At 45.1% G+C, this 22158-nt stretch overlaps 1 protein-coding gene across 2 annotated transcripts in view; it reads right to left on the bottom strand.

Annotated features, from left to right (window-relative positions):
• Nucleotides 1–22158, bottom strand: part of ERCC3 (ERCC excision repair 3, TFIIH core complex helicase subunit) — a 733178-nt gene that overhangs the window by 490459 nt on the left and 220561 nt on the right. For both annotated transcript variants that reach the window (XM_069236738.1, XM_069236742.1), the window contains one exon: nucleotides 9184–9388. In XM_069236738.1, coding sequence (XP_069092839.1) covers nucleotides 9184–9388 — 205 coding nt within the window. The remainder of the gene's footprint in view (nucleotides 1–9183; nucleotides 9389–22158) is intronic.

The following is a 22158-nucleotide window of genomic DNA, read 5'->3' as shown; positions in this document are numbered from 1 at the left end:
CTTGAATTCGACAAAGAAAATGAACATCTCATGACCTTGGATGTGGAATCACTATATACCAATATTCCACAGGAGGCCACCCTGGAAGTGGTCCACGACCTACTAAACAGGGGTGTTTGGAACTACATCACCCCTCCAGAATTCATCCTCGACCTAGCCCATCTGGCCCTTACCAGAAATTTCTTTGAATTTGAAAAAAACTTTTTCCTACAGACCCAGGGCACCTCGATGGGGAGTACCTTCGCCCCGAGCCTAGCATGCCTGTATGTGGACCACTTCGAGAAAGAAATGGTCCTCACCGAAGAAAACCCATATGTCAACCATATCAGGTTATGGAAAAGATACATCGATGATATCCTGATCATCTGGAGAGGCACAAAGGAAGAAGCAACCACCTTTATCACCTGGCTAAACACCCTTAATCCCTTCTTGAGATTCACGGCCATACTTGGCGACCCTGCGGTCTCCTTTCTCGACTTACTAATAACTGAAAGAAACGGCTTACTCACAACAGAGGTATACTACAAACCCACAGATCAAAACACTCCTTTAGTTTCAGAGTTTCCATCCACGCTCTCTTAGGGAAAACCTCCCAGTGGGCCAGTTCCTCCGCCTACGGCGGAACTGTACCGAATTGATGGACTATAAGAAACATGCACAGCAACTCACCGACAAACTTCGAGCAAGAGGATACCCAGACCACCTATTGAGGAGAGCTGACAAGCGTGCCCGTGTGAGCCCTAGGGAGACGCTCCTGCAGCCTAGGAGTAGAACCAATAAGGGAGACCCATTGATATGTGTGACCACTTTCAACCCAGCGTCAAACATGATCAAAAAAATAATAAACGAAAACTGGAAAATCCTCACCTCTGGGGGTCTTCCCTTTCAGGTTCCTATGAATGCCTACAGGAAGGCAACAAGTATTCGGGATATGATCGTACACACCCGCCCACGGGTAAGCCCCACCACAAACAGACAAAAGACCCTCTGGGATCTTCCTCCCCCAAAAGGACACTTCCCATGCGGCAACTGCAGCGTGTGCGTCTTTACCAAAAAGACCCTTACTTTAGACCTAGGATTACGAACACCCTGGGAACTTAGACAATTAACGAACTGCAACAGTAAAAATGTGGTGTACATGATCACATGCCCCTGTGAAAAAAAGTACATTGGGATGACAACAAGAAGAGTGGGCACACGCATCTGCGAGCATAGGAGCACCATCCGGTGCAAAAGAGATGCCACAAGACTCACTGAGCATTACATCTCTAACAATCACCACCCCGATCATATGCAGTGGGTGATACTCGACCAATTGAAACCAACGACAACCAATGCTAAACAGAAACTCCTACTATATGAACAGAGATGGATATGGAGGCTGCGAACGGACACCATAGGATTGAATGACAACATCCAATGGACAGCCTTGGGTTGACGACCAGATACCAATATGGTCTTTTCTCTAGATTGAGACACCCCGCACAATCCCCCCTAGCACCCATCCTGCCTCAGATAACCTCATTGACGATCCCCTTCCCATACGCCCTTATATACACCATGATGGTAATCACGACCTGCCATCCCTTCTGCAAATCATCCCTTTCCTCCCCTGATGGTACCACTATTGTTACTTTCCCCTTCTTTTCTCTTTCCTTCTTTCTTTCTCCTCCCTTTTTGTTAAACCCCCCCCTCTCTCCACCCCTGCTTACTCCATGTCTGCTCCCTTCCAGTTTGCACCCACCAGTCTAGTCTCCTCTAGTTTTTCCTCCCCGTATCCTCATGGCCTTATACCCTCTTTGTCTCCCCTCCCGTCCCTCTTTCATGTTTTCTTCCCTTTTGTGTTTCCTTCATTTTTCACATTTTTCTTATACTCTCCCTCCTTCCCCTTTGTTTCATCCTCTTGGCCCTCCTCTGCCATTCATGTTTGCCTCCCCTTTGTTTTTTCCCCTCCCCCCCCCTTTTTTTGTTTTTTGTTTTTTGTTTTTCCGTCATTTTCCTCATACTCTTCCTCCCTCCTTCTTTCCATCCTCTTTCCCCGTCGTCTCTCTCTTTCTCGGTTTTGCTTCCCCACCCTTTTTTCTTCTTTTCTTTTTCTTCTTTTTTTCTTCTTTCCTCCTTGGTTCTTCTGCTTCCCCCCTCTCTCCTGCTTTCCCTCTCTTTTTTCCACCCCCTTTTTTGTTTGTTCCCCCCCCCCCCCTAGTTTTCTTCTGCTCCGGTCCCTCGCCCCTTTTTTCCCCCCACCTTTTCCCCTTTCCCCCCCCCGCCTTCACCCCAGCCCCCCCCCCCCTCTTTTCAGCCCTTTTCTTTCCCTTCCTTCCCGGTCATCCCCTCCGGATGACCGGGCGCCCTTAGGGACTCCATTTCCCAGAGTCCCTGGGCATTTGACGACGCGTCGCGCTAACTGCGCCGCGTCATTACAGGACGCTCCACTACGCGATCCTGTTATCGCGTGGAGGGAGCACTTCGCCCCTCCACGCCACATCCGGGCGCGGCCGCCCCCCGCGGGGTCCCGCGCCCGGGTACGTCACACCGGGCCCAGGAGGGCCTCCCCCAGCCCCCGACCCGGCATTAATCCTTTAGAGGGAGCGGCCGACCTATGGGCGGGCCGTAACAACAATGGACAAATCAGCGTGTCTGCGTTTTTGCTACGCCAGGCACACCTGAATCATCTTGCATCGGGGTTCGACTCCACCCCCTACCTCACATCGAATGGCTATCAGCCACCATAAGTACCAGACCAGCCAACTAGTCAGTACCAGAGCGGCCTGGCTCCGGCATGTAGGTACCCCCCTTGGTATTCCCTTTGGAGTGGTAAGTTTGGGCCCTCGGGCCTGTTTTGATTTTGATTTTTCTCCCTTCTGCCATTTGCCTCCAGTTTCCCTCTTTGATCCCTCCACCCCCTCCTCCCCCCTTTTTCTCTCTGCACATCTTGTTCCTCTCCTTTTCTTCTTTTTTCTTTTCCCTTTTGCTTTTTTCTTTGTTTCTTCTTTTTTCCTTCTTTCTACATTTTTCTCTAACTTGGCTTCTCTTTTCCCTTTTTCCTGCCTCCCTCCGCCTCCCCTGCTCCCTTATATATAAAAAAATGTTTTCTTTCCTCCGTGTGCTGGTTCGTTGTGTTCCTTTCTCCTACTAGGCTCTACCTCTTTCTACTGTTTTACTTTCTTGTCCTCTACGCTCAACCCTTAATCTCCCTAGAGTGTGACTACAAGGGAAAACCCCCCCCGGCACTAGCCAGACCAGAGGCAAATCGCCCCCTACCACGGGGTAAGTCACGTTTGCATGTCTGTGTGAATTTCCTCCATACACTATCACTTGTGCTGTGTTGTGTGCAGTGGTTTGCCACTTCTTCACTTATAATAATCTGTGGTTTATTTATTAGCTATTTCAGACCTACCCCACCACGAACTACCTGTTCAGGTAGGCCATATATTTTTCACCTCGAGCACCTCACTTACTGCGTGTGCTCCGACCCTGACGAATGCCCCTGACCCACCAGCACTTAGTGAGGGCAGAAACATGTTGGTCATACGTATTTCTTTTTAGACTCTAAGAGACATTATCCTCTAATGAGCCTCCTGTTCCCCCATGTTCTTAACCTTACCAGCATACACCCTCATTAAAACTAGTAGTAGCAACTGGTGATTTGCTTGGTAATTTTATTTTTCACCCCCATCTGGATCTTGGTAATTATCCAGTACGTCTTATTTCAGCACTCCCTCTGGTTCTTTTAACCAAGAGGTTGAGTCCGCCCAAGTAGTATCATCTTACTTGGGTGGGGCTAGGTGGTCAAATGATGAAGCAAGACACTATTATGTGTGTGAGACCACCTAGTCCATAAGGGAACTCCGCCTTCCACCTGTAGAACTACATAGCACCCCCTCACTTGGACATTCTCCCACCAGTACTTCCCCACTTCAGAATCTAAAGCGATTCTAACACGGTATACTGAGGGAATCAATCTAGGTCCGCCCTCAGTCCCTACTACCCCATACCTCTAGTGATGATACAGTTTTCTTTGGGAGGTGGTGTGGGGTAACAACACTCCCAGTGCTCTCCTTTTGTGTGGTATTAGGATGCTCATGTAACCTGCTGGAATGCCTAAATGGCCAAACTCTAGTTAGTCAAGAACTAGGTTGTCAAGCTGAGTGACTTAAGGATGTGGTGGAATATTTCTCTGTTGTTTCTAGAGAGGAGCCTGGGAGTGCATCTTCAGTTGCACTGTATGGTATGCAGACAGGCTCAGGAGTTTGCTTGCTCAGCCAGTACTGGTGTTGCCAAATTGGGCCTATGGGCATCAGAGTGATCCACATTTACCTTTCTCAGTACTACGGGAATCAGGAGAAACGAAGGAACAGTGAAAGCGAAGATGTTCAAACCAATTAATCTAAAAGGCATTGCTGTCCGTTTATGGTTGCCAGACCCTGCTGGCGTACTACTGGCAATTTCGGTTCTCCATGTTGGAAAACAGGTGTGGTGTTGCCCGGCTCCATTTGGGGAAGAACTAATCCACTTGATGTTGACGGAGTGCCCATATGTGACAGTCTCACAGCTCAGTGCTGGCCTCATTGTTTTGGTATCCTCTGAAATGTTCCTCTGTGATATCCAAGTGACTTGAGATGGCCCAGTCACACAGCAATTGTCTCTTCTAACAAATAATGGGATATCATTCTTCCTTCCTTTGCTAAGTAATACGCTATTCTGTCTGAAATTATGAGAACTGCTGATGACATTAGCCTCGGAAAGAACAAATGTATGCCTAGACTTATAGTTTGAGCTCCAGGATGTTGCTGTGGAGAGTTTACTGTGTCTAACTGGAGGTCTCTAGTTGTTAGCTCATGTATGTGGGCTCCCCAGCTCCCCACTGACACATCTGCAGTCAGCATTATTCAGTTTGATCAAGGGTGGAATGAGTGCCCGCTTTCATGATTGACAGAAACCTCTACCTTAGCAGTGTCTGCTTGATTCTCCTCATCCCCTGGACTATGTTGATCAAAAAAACATTCATCTGCTTCCTAGGATTGTAAAATATTTGTTGTATGGATCTCATCCTGAGCCTGCAAAAGGATATTAACCACACACTAGATCAAAGCAGACCCAGGAGAGATTTGATTTGAATAGTCTGTCACAGTTTCCTTGGAAATAAAAGTTCTATGACCTAGAGCTTCAGTGCTCCTTTTAATAAAGGAAAGGCTTTTCACATCTGTGTGTCCACAATTTCTCCAAAGAACTGCAGTTTTGTTACTGGCTCAATTGAAGATTTTTCAACATTGTGTCAAGGCTAACCTGAGAAACAAGTTGATGCAGGCAGCCGCAGAAGCCTTTGTCTCGACTCTTGATGAAGCCTTCACAAACCAGTATTCTAAGAAAGGGTAAACATTGTGACCCCGTTGTCTGATAAAGTAGCAAACAACAGAAGGCATTTTATGAAAATTCGAGGTGCAGACTTGACACCAATGGGAGGCACATAAATTGATAAAGATGCCCCTCCAATGAAAAGTGGAGATACCCCATGTGGTGACAGTGAAAAGATATGTGAAAATATGCATTTTGAAGATCCAGGGAGGTAAGGCAGTCTCCTGCTTGAAGGATTAGGAGGACTTCTTGAAGCATTACCTTGTGGAAAGACTGTTTCCTCAGGAGTGTGTTCCAAGTTCCTCAGGTACAGAACAGATCCCCATGTTCCTTTTTCTTCTTTATTAAGAAGAATCTGGAATAGACTTCGGGTTTTTCTGTGATTTAGAGACACTTCAGGAGGAGACAGAGGAGAATTCTCTGTTGTAGCTCTAAAGTGAAGATGGTGTTCCTTTCTCAGGTCAACTAAGGTTTCTCACGAATTTGAGGGTGTGTCCTTGTTGGGACAATAAAGTCCCTTGAATGGTGATTGATGTGAAACCCTACCCTGAGTGTCCCCTGCTGCAATGATGTCTGGAGCCCCGGTCTTGATTTTTTATTGTCAAAGGCAAACTCAGATCATGCGTGTGAGCCATGACCTAGGCATCTCACAGACCTCGGCCTTTTTGGGCCAGGAGGGGCACCCAAACTGCTACCCTCAGTGATGAAAGGCTACTGCCTTTTTCAGGAGTTAGGCAGCATGGGAGATGTGGTGGCAGCATACAGTGTAGTGATCTATAGAAGTGAACAGGCCTTTTTATCCGTGTCACTGGAGTGACAACTACAGGCTCACTTAGCTAAGGGGTCCACTGATGTGTGCTCATTTCACCCTTGGACTACATCTGGCTAGTATGTAGTGCTTTACAGTTCATGTGTGTTATATGCTTCTGCCCGGTGTACGTGTGCCTGTAAATGGCACAATACATGGAATATTCTGGGTTCAGAGAGAGAGGTCACTGGAGAGGGGCCTGGGCACATGTCAGGAAGGAGATGGTTCTGATAAGGAATCATAAATAGTAGGGCAAAAGTCCTGGTGTGACCTTTTGATACACCCCAGTGTGGCTGACAACCAGGTGTTAACCTCTAATCACTCACATTGCCTGTGTTGTAGTGCAACCAGATTGTCACTCCTGCTGTGGCAGACTGCTTTCTGGAGGAATGCAAGGCAGAGGAGAGGACACTTCAAATGGAAGCTGCCCCACTCCTCCCACACAAACTTCAAAGACTCAGACCCTAAATCACATTTGGTGTTTGGAAGTCAAGGTGGAGGCCCCTAAATGTGTTAACTGTCACGCAGCTAGTCAGGCTGTGCAATAAGAAACTCTGCAAGACTTCTGTTTGTGACCAGGACTAAAGGCGAACGCTTGCCGGTCTCTACGCTGCATGAGGGAATTCACCTACGGAATCAAAGGCCACCTGCCCCTGGAGCACCAGTAACTTCTTTCTTGTAGAGACCAGTGTGCCCTGTCAGGAAGAAGAGAGGGCTGGTGGGAGCAAGGCCCAGTGGGTGATCCTGGCAATTGGATCAACATTTAAGGGGAGCAGTGTTTGGTCAATTTCTGTTTTTGCTTGTTATATTTGCTCTTGTATAGGTCTCCTATTTAGTGTGAATTATGAGCTGCAGAAAAAGTACCTCTGAAATATTAAGCCCATCCCTTGCACTCAGCTCTAACACTTCAGCTCCCCCAAATACTGCAATAAAGTTTTGGAGGGAGGCCCCTGCTTGAAAACATTTTGCTTAGGGGGCTTGCAGCAAAAACGTTCGAAGACCTTTGACTTCAGGGGAAGTCTCTGGCCAACTGGCATTTTTCTGAGCAATAGACATGTCTTTTGTCGGATCGATAAGTGGGGAGGATAGTATTCGCCTACTGTCATCATTAGTATGTGAAACAGAGGGCATCTGAATGGCAGGCAACTGGCAGACCTTTATCTTCGCGGGGAAATTAATGTATGTATCCAAAATCAAAAATTGATCATTTCCATATAATATTTTAATGCGGATATTCTGCTGGGAACACTTATTACCGACGTTAGTACCTAGGGGCCAGGGGGACTTGCTGATATATATGGCTGTTATTTCAGGATTCCAGTACAGGCATTTTATAATATAGGTTTATAAAGCTTATTATTAAACTTTATCACTGCTGCTGTCTGAGGCTAGAGACAATATTAGCAGGATAACTTTTTTTGTCTGCTAATTGATGCTCAACAGGATCTTAATCCGGAGGAATAGCTCGAATGTTAAATCCTGGGTGAGCATTTTAAGATTTTGAAATCTGCGTAATCTTTTATTAACTACAGGCCAGCTTTAACTTGATGTTATCAGAGCAAAACGACCACAAGGTGTCAGCATCTTACAAAAAATGTTTCAATACATACAAGGGCCCAGAGAAGTGCCCCAACTGTCAATACATTGAAACCATAGAAAGAGAATGAGTGCCTTAACTAATGACATGAAAGCAACCTAATACATCACCTAACAGAATGGGAAGGCAGAAGACCTCTAGAAGAAATCATGACAACATGCCAAGATGCCACACTGAGGGGTGTTCCTATGTCACAAATGTGACGGATATCCCGTCCGCCGTATTACAAATTCCGAAGGCCGGAACTCAATAATACGGCGAGCGGGATTTGTGTCACGTTTGTGAAGGAGTAATCCCCTCCGCAAAAAATCTAAATCAGGCCCTAAATTTCCTAGTTTCGATGTTGACACCCCTTTCGCTGCCTCTAATTCATGTAGAATGGATCTGTGGCGACGATCAAACATGCAAATATTGTAATATTTCACAGGAACCATTTTTAACTCTAGACAAAAACGCATGGCTTCCTATCCAATCTATTTGTAGGATTTTGAAGCTGAAAGGTCTACAAACGGATCTCCACAGGTCCTAATTATTATTTTTCAAATATTTTGACAAGAAAGAAGACCCTGATGGCCCAAATTAAAGGTTCTGCCGTATTCCAACTAAATGATGGTGTCAATGGGCTAAACAACTATTGTAGAGACTAGCTTGGTGTGATATCAGCTGGGCACCCTGACTGTGTGTCACTTCCATAAAATAGGTTACTTCTTGGGGCCAACATTTAACGACTACAGTTGGTTTTAAAAACATGTATTGACATGTTGCGGTTTATTTTGAAGTGCTAACGTAGCAGCATTTACGTTAGTGCTCTAATACCAACGCACTGCAAGATGTCACTTCTTAGTACATTTAGTTTAAATATTTTTCATATGTCATTTAAGATTTGCTAAAAAAAAAAAAAAAATTAAAAAAAAGGTCACTTTACACAGACCAAGACGGCACAGACTCGAGGGACCATGTACAAAATGCACGAAGAGAAAGGAAATGTGTCTGCGAAATGAAACAATAGCCCGCTAAAATTAGTTACCGCAAAATTTACGGAAAGGAAATGTTAGATTATGGGCAAAATGCAATAACCTTGGTTTGAGCATGAAGAGTAATATGTAGGACGTTCAGTATTATTTCAATTGTGTCCCCTGTATGTCTGCATAGCATAAAACACTATGCATATGCCTTACATCGCATGTATACACTTTGCATAAAGTTTGCACAGTACGTAATGCCCCCAAAGTAACAAAATACTGAACTGCTTTAAATCATAAACAGGAGTAACGGCCAAAGTGCAAGTTGTAGGATTCCCTTCAACATTCTGTCCCGGGCCCTCAAATAATATAGCACCGCCGACTTTGGCCACACAGAACAAGAAAATACTCGTTTAGGTTAGGTTATGCTGCTTGAGCGATTAAAAAATGAAATGGCATACCACACGGGAGTACTATGACTCCAGACCTTGCACGCCCGTTTCCAAACATCTTGCGTAAACTTTTCTCCTGATAGGGCCGCAGTACAGCTGTTGGTTTGAGGTCGATGTTAATGTCAGGATTAACAGAATCGTTTCTGAAGTCATATTCTGCTAGTAAAGGGTAATCGAGCTGGATGCAGCGCTTCTGTAGTTCTTCAATATTTTCCTAAAGCAAAGAACAGCCTTTAGAAATGTCGATGAAAAATCAAACCATGCTTATGCTTTATTTGCCAGTAACCTTATTAATAAACAGATAAAACATGCATTTAATAGGAGAGTTACACTTTTTACAGGTAACGAGTTCATAATGATTGACACTGCGAAAGGTTTACAGAAAAATGCTACCCGAAAATAAAGTCAGATTCAGATTCAACTTATTTGCATCAAAAGATTATCAACTTTTGTCAAGAGCATCTTCGGCCTATAACGGGTTTAATTGGGAATACTTGGGATTGATACTTTCCACAGAATCCTTGCGTTTACTTTATCGTCAGCAAAAGCTCCGCATCACCACTAGGTGGTGTCATGGGACTGAAGCCGCAGTTTTGCCCTTTATGACGGAAGGACATCTCCAACTGGTCTGCTTGCATCAGTAATAGTATTTATATAGCGCTTACTACCCCTGGCGAGGCAGTGTCAGACACTGTACATACAAAGCCTCAGCTAGTCTTCTGGCGTCAGTGCCAGCAACTGTAACATGCAAAACCTAAACTAGAATGCTGGCATACGTTCCTTTGGTTAATGGTACAGGGCATACCATAGGAACGCATTATAATGGCACTAACTGCAGGAAGATATAGCAGTCACCTGATATAATCTTCCCGAAGGCGAGTATCGTTTTCTTCTACTACTTCTTGCAGATTCAACACCTTATAAATGACTTCTAAAGCAGCACCCTCCGACAAGTGAGAACAAGTAGTGCCAATTATCCAAGAAGTCATGCAGTACTGCCCTAGCAAAGTGTCCATCACTAAGTGTGTGCGATATCAAACCGAAGAACTTTGCAAAAGCATGCAATAATGGTACGGTGCTGGCAGCAGTCGGATGTCAGCCAACAACATTTCAGGTGAGGGCAAAAGAAGCAGCCATTGCTCTTGTGTAAAAGCCACGAATAGCAGCGAAGGATCGCTCTCCATAGAGGATTTTACGTGAAGCGTAACCCAACATGAAATTGTGCGCTTTGCTACTGCTTTGTCTTTCTTCGTAACAACGTCCATGAAGAAATTGTTCTCGCCCTGAGAGTTTCCACCAGGAAAGCCCTGGAACACTTAATTTATTGAAAACAATAAAGGGGAGGTTACGGAGATGTGATGTGTGACTTACCAGGGTTGCTAAAACCAAGAAAGATAATTCAGAAAGCAGCTGCGAACCCGGCACAAAAGTGATTGTTCTAGAAAGACATCCAAAATTGAGAAAAAATAGTGGAGAACTAAAACATCTGTATTTAAAAGACGCAGGTTGGAAGATACTTTTTTTTTTTTTTTTTTAATAACCAAGTTTATTGCTTATTATCATCGACCACTGGAACGGACAGTTATTTGGCATGGAATTCTGACGCAACCAGGAATATACCTTAAAAGGCTGAAAAATCCCAACGCCTCCTAGAACATAAACTGAAATAAAAAACTATAAACCATCTAAATAAGATTATCAACGCTACAAGTAACCACATGATGACCACAGCACACATCATAGAAGTACTCCATTTTTATTGTGCCGATTCATACTAAGCACGTACACTAAATAGTGGATTAAAAGATACTACTTTCTTGACTATTTTGCATCAAGTAGTTCAGGGACTGGATATATAGATGAATCAATCGGATCTTTGTCTCGAGATAAGGCCACAGGACCAAGGGCTAGTCATTGTCTTAAGAAAGCATTTGAACATCTGTTGTTGGAAACACTGGCTAGGGTTTACCAGGTCTTTCTAATGTCTTGTTTGGTCACAGATTCTATGTTAGATTCTATGTTTTCTCTTATTTAAACCCAATAAATCAATCAATCAGGATTTATAAAGCATGGCTAATCACCCAATAGGGTATCCAGGCGCGTGCAGGTCCCAGAAGCTTATTCTAACAGCCAGGTCTTGCAGGCCATTCAGAATTCGGAAGTGAGGTGATGGTCCGGAGGTATGTGGGGAGGCTGCTCCAGGTTTTTGCTGTGATGTTAGAGAAGGAGTGTCCTCCACTTCTGCTTCAGTAGATGCGGGGAGTATGGGCAAGTGAAATGGAGGCAGAACGTAGTCTTCTCAATGGTTGGTGGAAGTTCAGGCAGTGTTTTTTGTACGCGCGTCCTTGTTTGTGTAGAGCCTTGTGTGCATGGGTTAGCAGCTTGAATTGGCGTCTCATCTGTACAGGGAGCCAGTGGAGTTGCCTGAGGTGGGGTGTGAGGTGGGTTCGTCAGGGAAGGTCGAGGATGAGTCTGGCTGTCACGTTCTGTATGGGCTGAAGTCTCTGTGGGAGGTGCGTGGCAATTCCTACGTAGAGGATGTTGCCGTATTCCAGTCTGCTTGTGATAAGGTCCTGTGTCACAGGGCGTCTCGTGTGTAAAGGTAGCCAATTGAAGATCTTACGTTGCATACACATAGTGAGGAAGTAGGCAGAGTAGACGGCACTGATCTGGGATTTCATGATGAGCTGGTTATCATTGATGATTCTGAGGTTTCTGGTGTGGTCGAAGGGAGTGGGTGTGGTTCCTAGGTCTCGTTTTATTTGTTGCTGCTGTTGCCAATGATCACTACTTCCATCTTGGCAGTGTTCAGCTGCAAGTAGTTCTTCATCCAATCAGAAACGCTGGTCATGCATCTGTGGAAGCTGGGTCGGGTAGCGGAGGGATTGTCGGTGGTTGAGAGGATGAGTTGGGTGTCATCTGCGTAGGAAATAATATTGAGACTGTGGGAACAGACGATGTTGGACAGCAGGGTCATATATGCGTTCAAGAGCATGGGGCTGAGGGATGAGCCCTGGGAGACACCGCAGGTGATCTCCTTAGGTTCAAAGATGAAAGGTGGGAGGTAGATCCTCTGGGTTCTTCCAGTGAGGAAAGAGGTAATCCAACTGAGCAAGTCCCCTTGGATGCCAATGTGATGGAGCCTTACGATCAGTATGTGGTGGGATACAGTGTGGAAGGCAGCCGAGAGGTTAAGGAGGATCAAAGCTGCAGTTTGTCCTCAGGTCAAGAAGGGTTCAGATGTCATCGGTGGCTGCGATCAGGGCAGTTTTGGTGCGGTGATTGCTGCAGAAGCCAGATTAGGAGGCATCAAGTAGTTGTTTCTGCTCCAGGTATGTCTTGAGTTGCTTGTTAATTATCTTTTCCAGTACCTTCGCTGGGAATGGGAGTAGGGAGAGTGGCTGGTAGTTTTTGGGTTCACTGGGGTCGGTGGAGGGTTTTTCGAGTAATGGTCTGGCTTCAGTGTGTTTCCAGGGAATGCTACGGTTTTGATAGAGGTGTTGAACAGAGTGGTGAGATCTTGGCCAACCCTTTAGTTACCAAGTTTGAAGATATAGTGCAGGCATAGGTCTGTGGGAGCTCCAGAGGGGATGGATTTCATGGTGGGGGTGATGTCACGGGTGGTGAGGATGTTGCAGGTGGTCAGTATGTGGTTTGTGTCGATTACAGAGGTGGCATGTCTGTTGAGGAAGTCCACAGGTGTGGGTTGGTGTTTGAAGTTTCTGTATAAGGTTGCCATCTTGTGATGGAAGAAGTGGGCAAGGTTGTCACACAGTTCCTGTGAGGGTGTGATGATGTTTTCACTGGCAGCCGGGTTGGAATAATGACCCTACAACATGTAGCTTATGCAGAACGATTCTCTAACTTAATAATGATGATGTAAACATATTTACCACTAACTTAGTGGCACACATCCATAATATGCTTTCATCTTTGGTATCTCTGTGCTAATCAGATTTCATTAAAGGTCAACACGCTAATGATAATGCCAGGTTGGTAACTGATATAATCAATACAGCTAAATATAAAAATAAGCAAATCATCCTCCTCTCATTTGACACACAGCAAGAATTCAATAGAGTGGACTGACAATCCCTAAAGAAAATACTTCTGAAGACAACCAGGGCCCTAATATGAGGACTTATATAATGGAAAATTTTATATCCCGCTCTGCCAAACTCAAAATAAATGAGAAGTCTGACTTGAGCCCCTTGATGGATGTCCACTTCCCCCAAACTCAAAATAAATGGAGAGCTCTCAGACTTGACCACTTGACTAGAGAAATGACGAGGCAGGTTTATTCACTTTCACCACTGTTGTATCTACCACAGCAGAACAGCTAATCACTGCATAAACCAAAAGCAGGAAATTGTTGGCCTCCACATGGCAATACCATCATGTACTGGGAAATGACATCTGGAGCTTTAGCTCCTTACAGAGCCACACCCGAATCTGCAGGTCTTGACTTACATGCTTTACAAGCTTACAGACTGAAACCACGAGACATAGCACTGTGTGAAACAGGTGTTGGAGTACAGATTCCCCCAGAGCATTTCGGACTGATTGCTCCCAGATCTGGGTTGGCCCTCAAAGGTATTCAGATTTTAGGGGGAGTGATTGATAAAGATTAACAAGGAGAAATCAAAGCTTCTGTTGAATAGCGGAGAAGCTGATTTATTCATACAGATCGGAGACAGAATTGCCCAACTTGTCATAATTCTAGTGTATGGAGGATTGGTGAGGAAGCAGACTGCCCCAGCCCTTCTTACTGTACGTGGGGAGGGAGGTTTTGGTTCACTTGACAAAAACTCTGGTGCTAAAGTGTGGGCGGAATCCCCAAATGGTCCTCCAGAACCTGCAGAAATTAGAGCAAAGGGCCCCAATAATGTCCTACTGATCATGAAACCAGGAAAGGAAAAATGGGAACATATTCCATCTGATAAATGTTATTTGCGAGAATGATCATATGTGTTTCTTTTACATATCATACTACAGCTTGCCTGTGCCCTGAGTGTGCCGTGTGGTCTCCCTTTAGGCGTGTGGGGTCGGGAAAGACCTAACACCCCCAACTTCAACCTGATTGATCGACCACGTGGCGCAACACCTTTGCTACATCTGAACGACAATATTTGGATTTATTTGGCGCAAACAGTGCTCAACAGATGTGACTTCTGCATGGGCGCCACCGGAAGCACTGTGGATGTTTTATCAACCTGTTTAATAGTCATACCAACACCAACAAGCATTTTGTTAGAAATTTTCAATGTCATTAACCAGGATAAAGATGTGCAAAAACATGATGTGGAAGCCCACTTCAGTCCCTATGAGTATTGCAGGGACTGTCTGGAAACAACCGATGAGAAGTGGGACAATCTCACTCAGATGATTACATACAATATTACTACTAGTGACGTGTGTTACTACATGTCCTGCAATTCTCGTGACGTTGGAAAATGCATTCAATTGCGTTTAGAAAAGAAAACATCAACTTCTCAAAACATACCGGGGGAACAGAGTTTTATGCTTTTACCGAACGGACAGACATTGTAAAAATATGTCAAATCATATAGCTTATCACCTAGTGACTGCTGCTAGTCACATTAAACACGTTAAGTTGCCAGTTGGCTGGCTGTTCTTGGGTGGGAACCTCACTTTTACCTACATTCCAGGTAACATAACAGGCAGACCGTGTACTTTTACATGCCTGGGACTCATGATGTTTCCATCTAACTCTATACATATTCGTTATCCTAGAGACACTATGCAATTAAGTGAAGACTGCGATTCAGATATTCAATTATTATCCCAATCAGAGTATCTAAGCTTAAGTGTTTCTATTGTAGGTGTGCCTGGCTTAGCTGTATGTAATACCAGAATGATCAATAAGTTAGCATGTCTAATGGTTAAAAACATTAACCATACTTCTATTGCTTTATCTAATTAGATGCGCGTGATACTAGAAAAGCTGCATTACAAAACAGGGCTGCTATAGACTATCTGTTGTTGAAACATAACCATGGTTGCATAGATTTTAAAGGCATGTGTTGTTTTAACCTTTCAGACCACTCTAAATCTATCCAGGCCCACACTTATACACTACATACATTAGTGAAAGGGGTAAAACAGGATATGGATCAGACTGGTTGTTTCAGTGGTTAACTGATTTTGGACAATTACGCAACTTTTTGGGTGGAATTTTTGTGGTATTAGCTCCTATTATATCATTATGTTGCTGTGTATGACGTATTCCTAATTAGCTTGCGATGTTTAGACCGAAAAAAAGTGGATTTTAAACCTATACGGTATACAAGCCATTGGTCAGAGGGTGGAGTGCAGTGATATGTGTGTTTTGACCACTGACTCCATGTCGCGCCACTTCGCACTTGGCTTAGCTGTCCACCGTCACATTAACGGTCACAAGTTATAGACTCCATTTTGTATTTAGCTTAGCCTTAGCTTCACCGCCACGTTAAAGGTGCAAGTATTTTTTCGTACAAAACATGTTATGCAACGTGTTTTCTATTCTGCGTGTTCTTTCTCACCAAAGGGCTAGGACATAACGTGGAGGAGTCAGTCAGTCAGCAAGATAAGGAAATACTAGAATGATGTTTATGGTACAGCAGGGAATGGCTTAGTTTCGGGAGGGACACCTTGGGTAACTGGCCAGTTCCAACGTGTTTCTTCAAAATTGACCTAAAGTAGCCAGCATTTTTTTAACACTTTTCACAGAGCGGGAGGGGTTTTCTAGAAATCTCCTTCTTGGCTTGTTTAAGGTATATAAGAGTCCCAGGTCAACAGTGGGAGATTCAGAGACCTCAATCAGGATTAAGATGTCGATTATATTTCCCGTTAGGGTAGATCGCTCTTTCTCGTTGCAGTCAAACCGGGGTCAAAGACTTGCTGGCATGAGAAGGATGAAGGAGCAACTGAGCTCCATGGTGATTAATTTTTACTAATTATTTGCTTTGCATTGTGTATGAATATATATGTCAATATAGGTATTTGTATCTTTGCATGTATATAATTGCTGTATATAGATTGAAGATTCTTTGTACATGTTCTCACTTTATTGTTGCACATTTTAAAGGTGCACTTTTGGTTCTACTGACCTTCCTTCACAGGCCTTGCGAAGTGATTTAATAAATGTCTTTTTTAGACTAAGAAGCGCATTCCAGAGATTCTTTTTGACTCTTTTCAGTGTGTGTATTTTGGCTCGGTCAGCAGTAAAGCAAAACAGCTGGGGCACACCGTTTTTCAAAACTATGCAGATAACTTCCATCCTGGGCCCTAAAAACTTCGCAACAGACAAGGATCGATCAGTATGCCGGTGGGGCCCATAGCAAGACATTGGCGGACCTTGAGGGTGAGTCAACCTGACTGCAAATCCTAGCCTCTATACAACAATATAGACAGACCTAGGAAGATAAAATCAAGATCATCTCAGAGGTGAACCCTCTAAGGGTGGACCGTGGAAAGTGAGCGAAAGAATGCAAGAAACAGAGAACAGAGGAGGCCCTTAAAATGTAAGTGGGCCATCTCCCTTCTAAGATGAACTCTCCCAGATCTGGCACACCTCCTTGACAGACTGGAAGATGCTGAAGGTTAATGCTGCTGCAACAACTTGCAGTTTGCTGGATTCATGGAGAAAGTGGAGGAAAAAAATGGAGCGTAACTAACCAAAGCTATTCACAGATGATGAATGAGAGTATCCTTGCAGCCTACTGGATTCTCTGCAGTATTGACACATGTATACACGGGCCAAAGGACTGTCACTAGATGGGCTAGGGAGAACAGGGAAGCAGCTAGGTCGAGCAAAAGAATGGAAAATTAAGATGGCGAGGATGGAAGGTCCACCACAACATGAGACAGCTACCATGAAGCACAAGGTAAAAGACACAGTATACTCTTGATGAACACTAGCTGAATTAACTAGGTTTCAGTAAATAAGGAATGACTGGGATATAGTGGGGAGATATCTGGCAGATAAGCTAAACGACGAACCTTGAGGGATGATAAACTGTGGTGATGAATGAAGCTACACAAGGTGGTCAATGTGGGAGATTTCAAGCGACATACACTAACCTAGTGATTGGCAACACTCCCACACTAGGTGGATGTACTCAGTAGTTATGAAAGTCACTGGGGTGACCCCTCTTGTATCCCAAAGCCTGCAGGCCAGACCGGGGGCAGCCCGTGGTAAAAAAGCATGGCCTCTGCAATTCGTTATTAGAATTGCTAACAAACGGCATGCTGTAGTATCAGGTCCTAGAAAGTCTGGCAGGGAATTTAGGTTGTTTAGCAACGGATATGGGACAGATTGTTCACAGGATATTTTCTCAGGGGAGGGACAATTAACTTTTACCTCAACATAAGCTACTGCGAGCAAGATTAAGAGACGTTTTGAAATATTCAGTTGCACACAGGTCCCGATGGCAGGCGTGACTGCAATATGTTGAATTGATCTTTGGCTGCACACTCCTTGACAGTCATATGTGTCCAATAATAGAAATGTCAGCCAGAAATGGCTCACGTTATAAAATTAGCCAATCGGAATATAAGATGACTTATTAAATATGATAAAAGGTATAGAAGTACCTTAGGCAGCATGGGATAAAAATTGCTTTTGCAGAAGAAACACATCTAACAGACAAAGTTGGCAATTGTAAAAAAAAAAAAAAAAAAATGAAGGGCTCATTATATTTTGCTTCATATTCCACAGTCCTCTGGTGTATGCAGATTTGGATTTCCTTCTGTGTTCTCTTTCAGCACTGTTCCTCAAGGGTGGGTGTATTTTGCTTCATGTTCTGCATACACCAGAGGACTGTTGATTTGGACTGCCTTCTGTGTTCTCTTTCAGCAATGTTCCTCAAGGATGGGTGCAGGGGAGAGGTTTGTGGTTGTGCGGGCAGAAAGAAACTTTATTAATTTATATACAACAAATGTTAATGACAAAGCCTTTTAATGGATTCTGATACAGGAAATGTCACTTTACCTGGGTTCTTCAATAATTTGGACAGGTGACTTTAACTGTATCCTGGACAGCAGTATGGAAAGGTATCCTGGCAGAGCGCACACCAAACTGGGAATGACTAGAGCACTGTCTGAAGTAACGGGTGAGATGGATGGAAGGAACATGGAGAAAGAGCTCTACTTGATTGGTAGAGAATTATCTTATTGCTCAGCCACACATGACACTTACAGTAGGCTGAACAGGGTTTTAATTATAACAGACCTAGTTACAAAGGTCCACATTGCCAAATAATTAAATGAAGTCCTTTAGAATTATGTGCCCCTTATGACAGAATACATGACACCACCATTAGGACATCCACCCAGACATGGCGACTAAATACAGAAATACTGAAAAAGCCCACTTTTAGAGCTGGATAAAATTTTTGCCAAGAAGACATCCACAGGAGAGAATTAGTGTGAGATTCTGAAAGTGTGTAAGTACAATATATAGTATTAGGCAACAGTTACATTTTAATTTGCCCCGGAGCAAGGGCATAGCTACCAAACTACCAGCAAGGGAAGCATTCGACCTGTGCGTGGGGGAGAAAATGAGAGGGCAAGCAGGAGTTACTGGGCGCTAGACAGGAGGTGGGAGAAGCACAAGATGCACTTGATGGACTCACCCTGACAGAAAACCGACAGAAACTTAATCCAGAAGGTGATAAATTTGGCAAATTATTGGCCTTGATACGGAAGATGTCCTAACCTCCCCTATTCATTTTAGGTGACTACAGCAAACAGGACACAGACTGTCACTTGAAATAGGATTAATGACACCCTACACCAATACTTTACAAAACTGTATTCTCTGCAGCCAAGCTGCCAAACTTAATGGAAGACATGCTGTTTGAATTGCACCTCCCAAGACTTCCGGAGGAATAGTGTGAGGGGCTGGAAAAAGATATTCATAAAGGCGGAATTGTTAGCAGCTATTCAAAATTTGCCGAGGGGTAAGAACACAGGGATAGATGGTCTACCTCTGGAGTTTTACCAATCATACACTGCACTCTTCTCACAGATACTTCTGGAGGATTCAACTAGACTGGTTACTCAAGTCTATGAGCTAAACCAATATAATTATGCTTATAAAGGAACATAAAGGCACAGGATCCTGTAGGCGTCTCTCAAAGACTGGAGTGGACATTAAGAAATGAGCCAAAGCTCTAGTGAATAGGCTGCTTTAAATCATTCCCACACTGATAGAGGAGGCCCAATGTGGCTTCATCCCCGGCCACAGTATGTTGTTGAACATTAGGAGAAATGGGAGATTGACAGGCACAGAGTGGATTGCCCCCTGTCACTACTGCTCTTTGCCATAAAGATTGAGCATCTCCCAGTTAGACTGAGGACAGTGCTGCAGGAGTGAGGAATACATATTGGGAATACAGTCTGTACTGCGTTAAGGTATGCCGATTATACATTGGTGTATCTGACCCAACCCCAGGGATCGGAACCTATCCTCCTGCAGGAGTTGGAATTCTTTGGCAACATGTCAGGATGTATGGCAAAAAGGACAAAACTGTGCTGTTTCCCTTGTGGCGGTTATTGAGAGAGGAAGATGCAAATCTATCTAACACTGACCTGCAGTGAGAAACTAATAGCTCCCGATACCTGGGCTCTGAGGAGAAACAATACAATTGCAATATGGGATGAGTGTCAAGCTGAGTGGGGGACCTGGGGGGAAGGGCAGGTGAAACTGGTGCAATTCTAGAACACTGTCCCATTGTGGGTGTTAGGTAGAATCGCAGTGGGCAGAATGGTGATACTCCTACAGACTCAGTATGTACTGCAGAACAGACTATACCCAGTTCCTAAAGCCACTTCTAAAATATAGGCAGCCTATTGATATTCCTGGTATGGGCAGGAAGAGGAGGAGGATTCAATTACAAACCTTTAAAAGAGACAGGTCAAAGGTTTGTCTTGGTCTGCCAGACTTAAAATGCTACTATCTGGCAGCATAGCTGAAGCATTTAGCATAATGGTGTGATTAAGCCAACAAACTGGAAAAAAATACAACATAGCATACTAGATGGAGTCACGCTGCCCTAGGCTGATGAGTAAGATGTTTTGGAAAGCATTATCCTCACATGGTTCATGTGACATTAGCATGTGAAGTGACTGTGAAAAGAGGGAATGTGGCTTAGCCGGCGACTAAGATGACCAAGCTCTGGCAGAATCAGCCCAGAGTCTTGCGGAAATGGGTCTCATCATCTACCCATCATCACCTACCCCTTTTCACTGGGGTAGTATACTGGCACTAACGTTGTAAATGGAATGCAGCTGTGCCACGGATGGTGTGAGCCGAAACGCACCGCTTGAAAACATCGCAGGGTAGAGGGAGGCCTGACCTCACCTCAGAGGCCCTGTGGTGACAGGGGCCGCCTGTGAGCCTGAGGTGCCTTTGACTCCTGGACCTGCTGGGTGCTCTCCTAATCCTGGCGCACCCTCAGACATACCGGCACCAGCGCTGGGCCACAGCACCTGCTGCGCAGATCCTGGACCGCTGCAGAGGACTGTGTGTTGCGTGGGCTGACGGCCCTGGAGTCTTGCCGCAGGTGCGGGACAGTGCCTCACCACATCAGTAGCTGCAGGCAGAGAGCCCCCGCCCTAACTTGGAACATTACAAGGCCCTCTTCGAACTCCTGCGGGAGCTGGCCATACATACTTGACAAATACACCTGCATTTGCCACCAGCAGAGCACCCGAGGAACTTCATACCTGTGGGCTGCCCCCAGGGGACCAGGCGGGCCAAGTCAGCAGCGAAGGTACAAAGTTTCCTGCTCCCCTGCTAGGCCAAAGTCATATCATCCTGCAAACTCCATCAGACTGGACCGACTTGCCATGGGGCCTGCGGTGCGATAAGAGTGCAACAAGCCTAGTAATCTAAACAGCTGTCCCATCTACATCTGCCCACCTCAGCGGACCACAGGGAGGCGTCTGTCTGCCAGCTGTTTGATGGCCCATGACTGGCGGCGACATACTGCGCCTCTGCTTCTGTGGTGCTTGAGCCTGGCACGGCTGGGTGCTGCAACTTTTTGGGGGTGGCGCATCTGCAGATTCTCACTTTTTCCTAGATATGTTACCTGGGGACCCCTAGCAGAGGAGGTTCACCTTTGATAGACACAAGCAGTCGAACGCTGCGGAGCCCACACTAATGGCAGATGGGGGAGCAGAACAGCAGCTGACGGGCTAAGACACCATAATGGCTGAACTTAGTGCAGGCTTTCAGGCTATTGACAGCAGATATGATGCCCTCGCTAGGTGCCTTGACAGAATGGACGAATGACTGGACCGCCACAGAGAAGCAGGTCTTAAGCTTTGAAGATGGAGCCTGGAAAAATTAATCAGTGGCCATTAAGAATGAGGATCTGAAGGCAAGAGGTAGACACAACAACCTGCACATCCTTGGAATCCACCAATACTGGGCACCTGGATCTATTTGTCGAAAGGTTGCTGGACGATATGTTGAGCAGACATAACTTCACACCTACCTTTGTTGTGGAGCATGCCTACAGATTATTGGGCCCGCACCCCACCGCTGGCTGCTCTCCCATACCAATTATGGCTAGACTTCTTAACTTCCGGGACCACAATGTGGTGTTGAGGCTGACCAGGTTAAATGGTCCGCTACAGTGGCAGGGTTCCACGATCTCCCTCTTTCCGGACATCACCATGATGGTGCAGGACACCTGTCGGAAATTCACTGATGTCTAATCTTCTCTATGGAAACTGGGCCTCCAATACAGCATGCTGTACCCTGCCCGCCTCAGAGTTGAGGTGGATGGGAAGACTCACTATTTTGATTTCCCGGCAGCAGTGCAAAAAACCTTTGTAAGCAACATCTGAAAGACCGTGCACCCTCCCAGCATCCCACTCCGGACATACACTCAGGTGCCAGTGTGGACCTCTTCATCATGGGGTGATCTCTACCCCCATTTATTGCCTATGATTTGCGTTGCACTGGTGGAGTGG

The sequence above is a fragment of the Pleurodeles waltl genome, chromosome 1_2 (assembly GCF_031143425.1).
Source record: "Pleurodeles waltl isolate 20211129_DDA chromosome 1_2, aPleWal1.hap1.20221129, whole genome shotgun sequence".
NCBI lineage: Eukaryota > Metazoa > Chordata > Amphibia > Caudata > Salamandridae > Pleurodeles > Pleurodeles waltl.
The sequence above is the reverse complement of the archived record's forward strand: the minus strand, read 5'-3'. Positions and strand labels throughout refer to the sequence as shown.